The 15,070-nt window shown below is 36.9% G+C and overlaps 1 protein-coding gene across 3 annotated transcripts in view; it reads right to left on the bottom strand.

Annotated features, from left to right (window-relative positions):
• LOC107092483 (protein spire homolog 1-like) overlaps positions 1 to 15,070 on the bottom strand; it is a 35,594-nt gene that overhangs the window by 6,339 nt on the left and 14,185 nt on the right. For 2 of the 3 annotated variants that reach the window (XM_015386981.1, XM_015386982.1), the window contains exons 3-12: positions 10,691 to 10,960; positions 7,470 to 7,595; positions 5,909 to 5,983; positions 5,655 to 5,819; positions 5,467 to 5,553; positions 4,760 to 4,889; positions 3,247 to 3,294; positions 2,437 to 2,588; positions 2,237 to 2,318; positions 2,019 to 2,161 (exon numbers count right to left, since the gene is read on the bottom strand). In XM_015386981.1, coding sequence (XP_015242467.1) covers positions 2,019 to 2,161; positions 2,237 to 2,318; positions 2,437 to 2,588; positions 3,247 to 3,294; positions 4,760 to 4,889; positions 5,467 to 5,553; positions 5,655 to 5,819; positions 5,909 to 5,983; positions 7,470 to 7,595; positions 10,691 to 10,960 — 1,278 coding nt within the window. The remainder of the gene's footprint in view (positions 1 to 2,018; positions 2,162 to 2,236; positions 2,319 to 2,436; positions 2,589 to 3,246; positions 3,295 to 4,759; positions 4,890 to 5,466; positions 5,554 to 5,654; positions 5,820 to 5,908; positions 5,984 to 7,469; positions 7,596 to 10,690; positions 10,961 to 15,070) is intronic. The other variant, XM_015386983.1, reaches the window with a different exon arrangement.

The raw sequence follows: 15,070 nt of genomic DNA on the forward strand, positions 1-15,070 counted from the left end.
TTATTGTAATCCAAAAGGGGGGCCCAGAAGAAAATCTTTGGGAACCACTGCTTTAAGTGTTTTACCGCTACCTAAATGGCTGCATTAATTAAATTCAGAGTCTAATGCTGCCTTGATGTGGTGTCGTAATTATAGTACAGTAAATACCAAAAGCAAACATCCAAATTACACCTGAACACCCACTCACGTTGCAATTTCCACTGGAAAGCTGGAAACAAACGTTAATGCTGAGAAGGGGTCAACTTTGATCTTTCAACATGGCGGAGAGTAGCAAAACTTAAATGTAATGGGACCAAAAATTAGTGACTAAGCAATTACCTTTTGTTATATTAAAAATGCAATTAATTGCACAGCTTTAGTTCCCAAACATTTCAGATTGTGACCCCAAAAATAACAATGTAACCGAAGGAAGACCCCTTAAAAAAACCTTAATTATATACATTTAGAGTGAAGTAATAATATTCACCTTAAAATAAATATTTTTTTAAATGGCGTTTCAATATTTAAAGTATAATTTTAAATATATATATATTATTTTTAATTAAAATCATTTAAAGATTTAATGGTACATTTGATAATATATTTAATGTTTGAATCGTGTATTATAGGAATATATAAATATTACATCTACTTACTGAATAAGAAATTTATTTCATGAGAAATTCACATTTATGGTATATTTTGACCCTCCGTGATAAGGGTCACATCACAAAGCCATGTAGCGCCCCTCCTAAATTGGGTTTCTCATGACCCCCACTTTGGGGGACCTCCTCCTCTTTAGTACAGCTGAAACCTATGATGGAGGTCCAGAAAGTGTAAGTTCACAGTCAGATCAGACATGCTACCCCTAAAGTTCTCATTGTGTTAGAATGGTTAAGAAAGCAGCTGTGTGTATCCAGTGTGAAGTGAGCTTATTCATTAAACTTTGGAACCAGACGGCAGCATCTACAAATTTTAATCACAACATTCAGTGAAAGTAAAGTTGAGATTTAAAATATCTAATTTTGGTTTTAGATGGAAAATTTTCAAAAGGAATTGTAAAAAAAAAAATGTTGCCCAAATGATCGTCTCAACGCAGCGGTCCTGTGGTTCCAATTACGCTGCGTCCACCTCGTTGGAATCAGACGGCTGAGGACAGAGCAGCTCAGCCGCTGACCTCATGGTAAACAAATCAGCAGTCACAGGACAGGAGGACATTCAGCTGACATTCTCAACTTCTACTGTTGCTGTTAAACCCAGCCACAAGAATTAACAGTTTTATTTCACCTAAAAAAAAAAAAACGGTTATAGAAATTTAACCGAAAAAAAAAGTGTACATGAGCAACTTAACTTCTATAAACTTCATCGAAGGCGAGAAGGCCGATGGCTGCAGCATTTAAATGAACACCAGCTTTTGGTCTCAACATGTCGACTGCGACCAGGTTGACTAGACACTTGAAAGGTCAGTTTACCATTAGGAATGTTCTCATCATTGGGTAATCCATTGGAATTTTCTCTCTGACCAGTAAAGGTCACAAAAAAAAAAAAAAACCTATTTTTCTCTCATCCGTGAGAAAACTGGAACTAATCAGTCAAAGTTCTGCTCTCTCTTGCTGGCCAGTAATGAAACCTTTTACTGTCCTTCATAAGTCAGACTATCCAACTGAGCAGTTAATCATGTGATCTGCCTGAGAAATCATCAACCAAGACAATTTCTATCATTAAAAATAAAAAGCAAGCCAGTTTAATAACTAAAAAAAAAATGCCCTGCTTTTCACAATATAATTAATTCAATATATAATATTGTTTTCTGTGTGTGTTAATTCAGTGCCTTTAAAACCATTCAGTTTGTCAAAGATCCAGTCAAACGTAGTAATAACAAAAAGCACCAATCCACCGGTCAGAAATCAAAGGAGAACATAAAAAAAAAAAAAAAAATTAGTAAAAGTTGAATGAAAGCTGAGCAGAAAAAGCTTGATTGGTGGGTCTACATTAATAAAAACCACAGCTGAGCAAAAAATCTCATGAAGTCAACTCACCAGTGACTTGGAGGCCTGTCTGGATGGCGGTGCAAAAGCCCTGACGAAGGCAGGTGCCTCCTTCTCCACAGGGTGGCGCCTCTCATGAGTCTGGTGCTTGTCTGGCTGATGGGTGGCAGAAACAGGCCGAGACTTTGGAGGTGCTAAAAAAAAAAGAAAGCATTTAAGCAGGAATGCATGGCTAGTAAATCCATATCGCTCCATGCAGTAGTCGATACCTTTCTTCTCTACAACAGCCTCAGGAGACGTGTCCTCCAATAAAGACGTGGACCTACTGGAGCTGCTCTTTGATGGCTCCTCCTGTTAAACAGATAATTACACAACTTACATGGAGAGTCCAAAGAAAGCTCAGCATGCTGATCATTGTTCAAATTTCTTTTTCAGTGCGGTTGTGATCAGAAGCAGCCAGAAAACTCACATCTGATTCGGAGCTGTCCAGCTCAGCCAGCGTGGGCGCTTTGAGGAGCCTCTTCCTCTGGCTCAGCTGCTTCGCTTTCTGAGGGGTTCCTGTGATCCCACTAGCCAGAGAATGGGTGCTGCAGGCCAACTTCCTCCGACCATCAGGCGTATCTGTTGGTCAAAAATGCTTCATTAAAATGATCCATTTCTTTTCTTGTTTCACGTTCAGAACGCACTTTTTGCAAGTGAGCCATAACTTACAGCAAAGCGATGCATGCAACTATTATTGCTCCAATTGGATAGAAAAGACTAGGAACATAGCACAGATCCAGAGTCCTTCATGCAGCATTTTTGTTTCGCAAACTTTGCAAAAGCCGACAAATATGCAAACAAAACCACTCACAAACAAAGAACAGGTCTTTCGAAGCAGATTTGGAGTTTTTTTTCGATGTGTATTTTACAAAAAGCGGCAGAGGATGCATCACGCAAGCTAAAGGAGAGCAGCTGGATGCTTGCAGCAGTGTTGCTAAGCAACATATATCAGATGGGGTTTCATTTTGGTATTAAATTCGTTACTACGGAGGCTTAGTAAGTTGAATGCGGTTTGTATTTAGACCAGAGGGGAAACGAATCAGAGTCCATTTGGAAGCGTGTTGATACCGTTTCAAAAAGTGGGTCTCAGCACATTGTTTGAGTCTGGGGCTCTTTTAAGTCTACCCACACCTGCACGAATGGTCCGAAAGGGGGTTTAAATGAACTCTGATCTGTTTAAAGTGGACCAAATGTGGTAGGGGGGGGACCTTCAATGAAGCAGCAGCATTTGCTTTACCTGAACTGCGGAACAAATCCTGAGGGGTGCTGATGCTTTTCCCAGCACCTGTAGGTAAATAAAGCAAACATTGTCTTCAGTCGGAGCTCAGACAGACACATTTATCAAAGGCCGATTTATGGGATAGGAACAAGGGGTGATGGGAACAGGGACGGTGCCGTAGTGCTCCACATTCGGGCGCAGACGTCGTGTGCATCATAGCTAAAGGAACAGCAGGAATGTGCGTGAAGGGGAGCGTCACAAAACCAGAGAGGGACAATGAGGGAAGCCACAGTGCAAAGGTTTAGTCTGATCCTCCTGTGAGGATTAACGCCATATTAAAACCGTCATCCGCCATTCACCTACATGTGAGGCAAGCCACTGACAACAGCATTATGTAATCGCCTCATATCCATCAGGGAGGGGTGATTAGAGTGACCAGGCTTTCCTTGCTCAAATTTTTCTCAGCGGCTGACTGAGAACTTCTGGTTTGAGACACAGCATAGGATTTTACTCAACTGAGGCCTGAATGAACATTGTGGACTTTTACTTCTTTGAAAAGTTCTGTCAGATGATTCATTCTGAATCTGATGTTCAAGAACATTATACTTTATGTGTAATTTATGGAAAAAAATTATCAAAATATATGTTGGAAGCTTGTTGATGGGAACAACAGGTCTTTTTTTCCACCATACATTTCAACTTGTGAGTAAATTTTTGCTAAATAAATTCCTTCACCGCACTTTGGGAAACAAATTATTTTAAAAAAATCATTAAAAGCTCCAAACGAGATCCAAACTGATCCAGAAAATAAATTGATTTTCTTTGCATACAACCTCCAAACATATTCAGATTTAGTTGTCCTGTGTCGACTCAGCTTCTCCTCAGATGCTTTTATTAGAACATCCAGTGTGTGACACTAGTGTGTCATAATACAACTGTGCTAGATGGCTAACATTATATTGAAACGTGGGAAAAGCTAATTCTAAGAAAGCAGGCTGGAATGAATACAAATGTTATTATAGGAACACAACGGCTGTCTTTACCTGATGAGTCAAAACTGTAAGACATGCTTAGAGGTCGCATGACTGACAGAAATGCCCATGTTTGAAGGGAAACAAAGGAAAAAAAGAAACGAAAACAGAAGAAGAAGAAAATGTTAAAATGAACAGTGGAGTCGACAGCTACTAAGAGGAAAACTGACTCGTAATATGCAGGACCCGTTTGGTTTTGTAAATAAAATCTGATCATTTTAAGGTAAAATCTGTGATCCAGGTAAAAATGAGTTTTCCAAACTCGTTTTTCTAGATTTAATTTTCTAACTGATCTCATGACCATCTGGAAAAAACATTTACCTTGTCTCACCGACTGGATAAATAAACATCTTAGTTTTGTCAGACTGATTAAGATCATATTTGCTAGCAGTCATGCACAAAGTTACCAAAGTTCCTAAAAATATCTTCCTCTCAGCGAGTTGATCAATTATACTTGCATACTAAGCTGCAAACATCATATCCGTGATTGTGTGCCTCACCTAGGCGGTTCCTGCGAATCATATCGGGTGAAACTGGCCGGAGCTTCCTCTCAGCCTTGATATCCTCCAATAGTCGCTCATGGAGGCTCTGAGGACGCGGAGGATGGGGCTTGAGCTTACGAGCAGAAACCTGCAACAGCAGCAGAGGTCAGAAACAAAAAAAAAATAGAATTTTTCAACAAAATATGACTTTTTTACTGCACTAATTCATCCAGTAACATGAAAATTATAAATTATTGAGCATTAAATCAATGCTGCAAGCAATACACACACTTCCCCTTAGCCTTAACCATCAGATTTTTACAATATTTAGGTCCAGAGCAGTAAAAGCTTCCTTCTGGATGAATGTTGCCTCTTTGTCTGCTGAAACAATTCAGTTTTAGCTTGTTAGGAGGCAAAAATAATAATATTCTAAACATTCCTGATGCCGTGAGCTTTGAAAATCCTTTACCTACATATGTTTTTAGTACATAAAACAGGACAACAGCATCATGAATCCCTCAGTGTTCAGGAGGGGCCTTATATAAGAATTTATAAAAGGCTATTTCCCCTCTTATCACATGTACTTGGATTCCTTTTCCATATGAGATCATGCTGCTGTATAAACTAATTTTGAAGCCACATAGACGCCGTTAGCATTTGTACAAGTAGATCTAAAGGTTTCTGCAACTGCTATTTGCTGAAAACAGTTATTAGAGTATATTTACGGGGTTAAGAGGAGGCCGTGATCTGATGAATTCAAGAATGATCTCATGTGCGCTCTTCTTTAACCGTGGGGGGATGTCTCCATTCACCTGGAACAAAATCAGTTTTATGAAAATAAACCAAAGATGCTCAAATCATAAAGTTGTTCTGTCTGTAAAAACAGAAGGTGCTGGAAGAGAAAAGCCCTTACCATGACTTTTCTCAGCTTGTAGCGTTTGGAGCGAATGTCGTCCATCAGCATTTCGTACGGCGTCAGCTGGTACTCTATGGGCAGCGGGTTGTACTGCCGTTCCTGGACCTTCTTTAACTTTACACCGGTTCTCAGATCACGCATCACCTGCACCCAAAACCGGGCCTGTGTGGAATTAATTTAAAGTTACTCAGCGGTTTTTGTATTTACATGGTCTGGGTTTAAATCTACCAGCATACAGGGTCTAAGGTTACCCAGTCAGCGTTCTGCAGCTCGTTAAGGTCTCTCTCAGGCTCATCATGAGTCTCACGTTCCATCTTTCGGAGGTTCTGGTCCATAAAAAAAAAGTTGGAAAAAAACAACAGATATGTTAAAGTCATGGGCAAATGACCTGTTCTTGTTGTGTAACTGGTGAGGGTTGTCTCACATGATCGTGTTGATAACCCTCTCTCAGTCTGAGTCAACACCAGAGGAAATAAAATAATCAAATCATCTTTAATGACGACGTTTAATCTGCCTTTCCTGAGTCTGCTGGACGAGCTCCTCTCAGCTTTTTCCCAGATCTCAGTGGTTAAAAACATTTATTGACATGCTGTCTTTTTAGAGTCTGACTACATGTTGGAATCATTTTTGGATGTGATTTTCTTTCTTTTTTTTTATCAAAGTTTAAAGCATTTTTTTTTTTATGTCCCTTTAAGTCATAAAGAAATAATCTCAGGTTCAGAGTTTTAAGCACCGACTTCTTTGACTTTCTTATCTTATCATAACAAACCTTTTACAATCACCATCCAGCAGTTAAAACATAGTTTTTCAAATAAATGCAAATAAAATCCACAGTTAGTAAAGATTCTGCTAGAAAACAGATCACTGATTTAATTTGCCCAGAGAATGAATTCTGGAGAAAAAAAAATGTTCCAAACTATTCCAGACCTGGGAATCAAAAAATTATAATCAATATTTTCTAATATTTTTAGGTGGTTGATGAACCCTGAACATATATGTTTTTGTATTGATTCCTGCTAAAATGTAAATATTGTATCTTCAACTTTCATTAATGGAAAATCTTTAGTTTATCACTCCTTACACTACAAACAAATGTAAACTTCCATTTCTTTCTGGATCATCTGATAATTTAAAAGGGGAAAAACAACAAGCTAAAGAAAGCATTAAAACGGTAAAGAGGTAAGATTCCCTTGGATGGAGCCAAAAAATGTCAACAAAATGGTTAATGGAAAATGATCGGTAAAAGAATGAGAAATATATCTGGTATTTTATTTTAAACATTGCTCATTATCTTCTTCTGTTTGATGAAGCCATTATTATTTTTAGTTTAGTCATTTTTGTCCATATTTTTGTCCATATTGTCCGTTTCTAACCAGATCTGACCGACTGACACTAGAGACAGGACGCCACATCACATCACATCACATCACATCACATCACATCACATTAGGGCAGAATGAAGTCACAGCGAACCCTCAGCTGGACAAACAACAATTTCAGTCATTGTTGTTCTGGATTTTTTTTTTTTTTTAACTGCATTGTTTCCAGAATAGTCAACTCCAGTTGATAAAAATTGTTAGGTACTTTCTCAAAGATCTCTTATCTTTAGAAACTTTGCTGGGTTTTTTTTTTTTGGGCCTTCACACTTTGGAATTAGAAAGCTTATTTTAAACTCATGATAAGGGAAAAATACCTCACTCTGTAAAGATAAACAAGGTCTTTGAGGAAACCATCCTTTCTTAGCTCTTAATGTTTTATATCTGTTAGAGGAATCTTGTGTCCTTGTCTGGTGGGGTCCCAAATCTTTCTTACCTCCTTGGCACTTTTTATCTTCTCCAGAAAAGTGTGCAGCTCCCTGGTCTCTGCATAAAGCGCGCGGCAAACCGCCTGGTAGTGGTTTGGAGCATCGGATGGGCTTGGAAGGTGGGATGAACATATCTGCAGAAGTAAGAGGACATTTAATAGAGCTCATGAAGTGATCAAATAGCCTTGCATATCATTAGATAGATCTGTAGACAATTAATCTTGTCTCATGCAAGTATTTTCAGTGTTTTGATTTATTTTGACTACAGAGATCAGCAGTTTGGCTTGTGGTGCTTTCCCATGTATTTAACTCTTAGCAATACAAAATAATGCATTATTATCATTAGGAATACATCAATAAGTAACACTGGATCTTTTTTACTATGAAGTATCTCATTGTTTTTCTATGTAGTCAGTAATAGATCAGTGATATTTATTTTATTTCATTTTTGTAGATTTGTTTCCTTCCCATCAGCATGAGTTTCAAAGCACTGTAACATAAACAGACTCTTTAACATTCACTAAGTTAAGGAGAAGCTAGGAAATTAGTTAATAATAAGATCGAGCTCATTTATGCATAAAATTTTTTGCAAAAAGTTTTTAAAGTTAGAGCAAATCAAACGATTAGGTGTCTGATTCATCAAGAATAATGGAAAATAAAAGGTTAAAGTTGGACAGGACAACATTTTCCTCTCCAACAAGCTGCCAACATCACTAAAACCACAAAACTGAGAAAAAGAAAACAAAGACTCTGAACCTGATGATCCAGTCAGAGAACCGATCACTGACTAACTTTTTCTGTTCTCCATTTAAGGCCCTGTCCTCTCAGGTATTTGCGTGATTGCACTGCTAAAACAAAAGCCGAATGCCAGGGAAAAGCATGTGTCAGCCAACCATATCAAAGTGAACAAAGACGCAAACCAGACGAATGGCATATTTTTCGGGTTTGTATGATGGGCGTGGCGGAATGACGCTGCAAATTGTTTTTAAGGGTTAAGCAATTCTCAAAGAGTGAAAGCAACGGCAGCATGACCGCGTCTGCTTATTTACATTCACGTAGCCTCAGTCTTTCCACACAGTGATGACATATGCTGACCCCAAACTTCATTTATTATAAAAAGAAAAACAAAACATTAATCTGCACATTAATGCTGTGTAGATGATGTATCAGATCTAAAAAAGAAAAAAAAAACATTAAGTGGAACTAAAATCTAAGCATTGGATCAGCATCTTATGAGCGGCTAATTAGGGACATCATTAGCTCACTCGAATAATGAAAGCAACAAAAAAGGAAAACCAAAAACATCCCAAAAGGATGCAGTCTAATTTAAAGGAACTGGGTAAGAAAACCAAATCACAGAAACAACATCCAAGGAATAATTACAACCATTTTACAAGTTCTATATTTGAATCTGTTAAATAAAAAGAACCCATTTTCTGCTTATGCCACAAACAACAGTGTGTAAATATAGCTTTATCAGCATCTTACACCCAGCAGCCACTTGGGCTCCTTAGTGTGATGTCCACCAGCAGGGGAATGCGTTTACACCTGGGGGGTTAATGACATGTTACTGCTTCGCTCGGCTCACAGCTCTGACATAAAATATAAACACATTTAGGCAGTTATATGGAAAATATTTACTAAAGGTTTTTGTTTTTTATAGAAGCAGCGTGTCTACCTCGTTTTGCTGAATAGGGATTAGGTGTGCCACCTTCAGTCTGCTATTAATAAATACAAATCCATGACAAAAGCCCAACAATAAACCGTCAGGCTAATTTTAGAAGAAGGACATAGGTATCCATCGATACCGATGAACAGAAGCTGTTCTAAGGCTAAACATTGATGCTTGCATCAGATCAGTCTGTCAGGTTGGCAGCTATACGGGAACTGGAGATCAACCGATACAGGATTTTTAAGGCCGATACCAATTACTGACATGAGGCTAAATCAGGGGTTTGCAACCTTTGGCTCTGGAGCCGTAAGTGGCTATTTAGACATTTGAAAATAGATCTTCATCAGTTTGGATAAAAATGATGAAGTGCAGCTAATCTTTGGAAAAATAGATATACTAACAAATGCTAGTTAGAGTGCTGGTTAGTATGTTCTCCTTTTACTAATTGTGTTAAATTTCCTAAATAAATTCACTCTAAATATAACAGAAATATATTAGTTGATCTTCTTTAAGTAGGAAAAACCTTTTTTTAAACATATTTTCCAAAGATTTTAGCAATTTTGTAGGGTTTTCTTTTCTTCTTTAAAAAAACTAAAATTTGGAGTGGCAAAGTGATTCTTTATGTAAAAAATAAATCTTTGGTAGATATTTGTTAAATATAAGCTATCTTTCTCTCTCTTTAAAAAATGTCAGGTAACGTTTGTGGCTCTAAATGAGTTTTATTAGCTGGACTGAATGTAAATTGGATCTTTGGATTGTAAAGGTTGCAGGTTGGGGGGTCAATTCTTAAAGTCTTTATGTTTTTTTCCTCCATTTGAATAAAAAAAATGACATATTCATATCAGATTTCACACAGGTTTCTGTAAAACAAAAAAGCATTGCTTTTAACAAATCAAACAAAACATTAGCGCCGTATAGCAAACAGAGGGAGTGGAAATGCATGCGCTTCACGTCATATCAAGGCATGGCCGCTAAAAGCACTAATGAATCAGCCAACAGATGCTAAAAATAGAAGAAAACTCTAATATCAGCTCACAACATGGCTGACATGTCAGCAACTAAGGCTTAAGTAATTGATTAAATAAATGAGATTAATTGTGATTAATGGGTTATTGAAATAATCGTCAGCTGATTTAGTAATCGATTAATCATTAACTGGAGTATAGGGACTCTAAAACAAGCCTTTAGCTGACAGAGCGACTCAGAGCAGTCCTTATTTTAATTTTCTGTAAATATGCTCTATCTAGAACTCCTTAAGTGGAAAAGTCTTGGTTTCACTTGGTTTAATTCTGTAAAAAAAAATCTTTAAGGAACCTTTTCATATCCTATTGATTATCAATCGATTAATTGAAAAAAATCAATTAACAGATGAATCCATTTTTAAAATGATCATTAGTTGCAGCTCTATCAGAAACATTTCAAGATCTTTGCATTAATTAACAAAAACAATTTCTTAACTTTTTTCAGAAGTTAAAGGAGATATCAGCTCTTTAGTGGCTATTCAGTAGCTATGAGGCTGTTTTTTCTTTTATAAACCAAAACGCCATTGATACTCACCAAGAGGATGTCTCTGTAACTCTTGATGCTGCTCACTGCGCTGGCAGAGGTATCCGAGATGAGTTCTTCATCCCCATCCTCTTCTTCGCACTCGTCCTCCTCCTCCGTGGCCTCGTAGCCCTCGTCAGGACAAGGGTCGCTCTCCGTCTCCTCCATGTTGGTCATCATGTCGATGAGTCGCTCCAATGGGGGGCTGAGCTCTCGCTCTTCGTTCTCTTTGAGGCCATAATCCAGAGCTTTGTAGATCATGACACCCAGGGAGTCAATAACCTGCAAAAAAATAAATAAAAAATACTCAACTTAATTAAAGAGTGCACGTTTAATTATAAAGTAATAACAGAACTTCCTGGTGTCATCTGAAACTTGTTTACTTGCTGTAAAGTACACCACCACTATGATCATTAAAGCTTTACGTCGTGTCCTGCCTGCATACCCTCATGGAACCACCTTCCTGTTTGGAACAACCAGAGCTCCACAACCAACAACAAACAACGCAGACCACAGATGATGTCCTCAAACCACAAATATTAAAACTAAGATGAGCGAATTTAGAGGGAAATAGATCCTATCAGCAGGGCTTCCTCTCATTAATGAGAAGGGAATGACCCATCCATCTGCAGCATGTTTGAATTCTTCCTAATGTCTTAAACCACTGCCAGACAAAGCTGTCCTTTTACTCCATTAAGTCCAGTTGGCCGGCTCTGCGCCATGTCCTCTCCCGACGTCTCTTTTAACGATGTTAGCTGCTAAATATTCTTCCCTCTTCAAAGAACCTGGGAAAAAAATTGGTTTGATTCACCTCAATCTCTAAAATAGTTTGGGTGCTTCAGTTTCATGATTAGCTTTTGTTTTATTATTTTTTTCCAACCCTCCAAAGTTGTTTAACATTATTTTTTTCATAATTTTCACTGATTTTATTTTGTATTTTAAGTTATATTTGGATTAATACCAATTTGGCATGTTTTCTTTCCCAGCCTTAAAGATGCCCTTGAACCTTATCTATCATTCATAATGTCTTATTTACTTTTTTTTTTCTTGTTCTGGTGTTGAAATCTTTTACAAAAATCGTACTTTTTCCACAGGCTGAAGATGCAAATATTCAAATGATTTACCTACAACTTTACACACATCATAAAAAATAAGTCAAAATCTTTGATTTCCATTTAATGAATTTAGAAATAACCTTCATTAAAACAAACCAATAATACTAAGTAATCTATAAAACCACTTATTTTTGAGACAGTGAATCAGTTCTATTACAAGTGACTTTAAACAACAATAAAAAATAATCAGAATTAGATTTGCTGACAGTTTTTTTTTTAACTGCTATGCTTGGATGCAGAGATGGAAAATAAAAACAGTGAACCAGACAATAAAAGCGTTAGAAAATCAGAAAACCGAACGAAGAAGATTTCAGGTAATAACATTTAAGATCAATAAAGATAACAATAATTTATTTTATGAAGAATAATATTTAAAAGAGCCTTTTTATTCCTGTCAAACCAAAGGGTTAAATGTCACAATGTTTATCTTGTTTTTTCCCATTGCCGTTGGGAAGACTGTGACCTTATAGAGTACTTATATGACCTGTTTGCTAGAGATGTACTGTTCAAAAAAGGGAGGCGCCCAAACAAAGCGCGGTGCTTACAGATGTGTTCAGGAACAGCACAGCACCTGCCAGGAGCCTGGGAGGGAGCTCCACTAAAGAGAAGGGCGTTGACTGATCCTGCTCAAAATCATTAACTTCAACAACACAGAGGGGTGGTTCTCATAACTCCTTCTGCAAACCACACAACATAGTTCTGCAAAGTAATGCAGAGTTAGCATGGTATTGTTTCTTTTTTGGATAAAAAATGGGTCACGTAATCTTTTCTTTTTGTCAGCTAATTAATAAACAGTGAATTCTTTCGTTACATTTTACTGGTTTCGGGATTTGAAGTAACTATTCAGGGTTCTGAATTCCAAAATTCATAAGCTGCAGATTTAGATCTAAGATGCTTGTTAGTTAGAGAATAAATGCATGACTGAACTGCAGAAAAATTTTGCACGAATATTACGATTTCATTGCACACATCAGATATATAAACATGCAGGATGTCAAAACATCATCCTGCATGTTGGCATGAAAGCAAAAAAGAAAAAACCCACTGTCCTCAGCATAAAGATGAATCAATCACATTCTGCATAGAGGTGCAGATTTCGGTTAAAGCAATTTCCCAATAGCCTGCTTAGAGGTAAACTTTAGTAGTACAATATTTAAGAGAGCAACCAGAGGCCTACCTATATGCCATTATATACTATTATCATGATAAATGTACTATTATACTGATTATATTGTCAGAATTAGCAGTTGTGCTTTTTTATGTGATGCAAGAGAGGATAAACAAATTAGGGCTGAAGCAGGAGGCTGGGGAGAGGGACGTCTGGGCCTCCCTACTGAAGCTGCTATCCCCGCAACCCGACCCCGGATAAGTGGCAGAAGATGGATGGATGGATGGATGGATGGATGGGCTGAAGCAATTAATCAGAATAATCTTGATTAATCGATTTTTCAAATAATCGTCAACTAATTTAGTAATTGATTCAGTTGACAGAGCGACCCAATTAGAGCAGTAATTATATCAAAATTATTTAAAAAAAAAAAAACATATTTACATTATGCATTTAAGATCAAAAAATGTTTTTGTCTGTCAATATGCTCTATCCAGAACTCCTCAATTGGAAAAGTGTTAGTTTCACTTGGTTTACTTTTGTAAAAAAAAATCTTCTTTAAGGACACTTTTATTGTCCGAATATTAATTGATTTATCAAAAAATAATCAACAGATTAATCAATTTGCAATATCATCATTAGTTGCAGCCCTAGTTGACAACTGTGAAAATGTTCATTTATTTTTTTTTCAGACGAGAATTACAGCCATTCAAAAAAAAACAGCTAATCAACAAAACAAAAAAGGCTTCAATCTCTGAATTATTCTAATAGAATTATGACAATTTTTTTTGTATTCTAACTTACCAAAATATTAATGCTGGGCTTTGGCAATAAACTCCTAAGGGACTTGACTTTTAGTTTCAAGAATAAAGGAAGAACTTTTTTTTTTTCTTGAATGGCCATCTTTGTTGCCGGTTTCTTTTTTTAATGGCCCTATTCCTCTTCCGTAGATTTCTATAGAATATCATGAAGATTTTTGCCCATTCATCTCTAGGTTTTCCCGTATTTATCCAGGGGAACTTCAAAAATGTTAGAAGTGAGTTCTAGGTTATGACAATATAACCATTCATAATTATAAACGAAAACCTGTTCTCTTATGAGCTTACGTCTAAATATTTTTGACCATTTAGCCTGCAGATTTTTTTTTGTTTCAATAAGGTACAAAGTTTCTTGCAAAGAGACTGGGAGGTCTTGGAAATATGTGACTTTTTAAAAGCAACTTTATTTTCTTATTACTTTCCATATTTAAAAGATCACAAACTGTAAAAGAACACTGGGACTTATCCAAATGCATCACACCTTTCTAGGGCTTTTTTTTTTGGTGCACTATCTATCTATAATGTTAAAATATAAAAAGATAAGAAAAAGAAAAATACTGATAAATATAAAGGTGTAGATTAAGAGAAGCAAAAAACTACTTAAATGGCAAAAAAATGGAAACCTAACAGTGGGAGATCAGCCTTCCGGTGTTAGGCAGTGCTCGTATATCCACCGCCGCCAAGTAAAGCTGATAGTCCTGTTCCGAGGCCAAAACAAATAGCCTATTCCTTACTGCCTTATTACATAACATTATAATCCATCTGCAGGACATCATGCGCCACAGAAGGCAGAGAGATGAGAGACGATAGAGGCACAGACAGCAAAAGGGGGGCTGGTCAAATTAGCAAGTCACACTTTAGTCATTTCTAAGTTTAAAAAAAAAAAAAACATACAAGGCAAAAGTTCAAACATTAAAAACTACTTCACATCTTGGAGTATATTTATTGAGACATGCATATTAAGATCAGTGGCTACTGCTCTCTGAAACAGGGGAGGCTCAATGGAGTTAATTCAATCCAAACGTCAGTTATTAACAAATGTTAAGATACATTAAACCATTATGAAGTTTAACATTATGTATTTGACCAAGTATTCTGTGAAATTTACCGGGAGGTTTAGCCTCCCTAGTATTCCATGAGAAATCGCCACTGGCTAAGATGCCTGTTTTGTAATGTCAACTTTTCTCCCAGTTTCAAATCTTGACAGCTTTTAAAAGTTTTGTTTTGGTTTTTTTCCAACTTTTTTCTGTACAAAAAAAAGAATTCCCACAGCATGATGTTGCCACTGCTTTGTTTCATCACAGGAACAGTGTGATGGGGGGGATATGCAATAAAAGATGGCCGGAAGGGT

Source organism: Cyprinodon variegatus, unplaced genomic scaffold, assembly GCF_000732505.1.
Source record: "Cyprinodon variegatus isolate N-32 unplaced genomic scaffold, C_variegatus-1.0 Scaffold382, whole genome shotgun sequence".
NCBI classification, from domain to species: domain Eukaryota; kingdom Metazoa; phylum Chordata; class Actinopteri; order Cyprinodontiformes; family Cyprinodontidae; genus Cyprinodon; species Cyprinodon variegatus.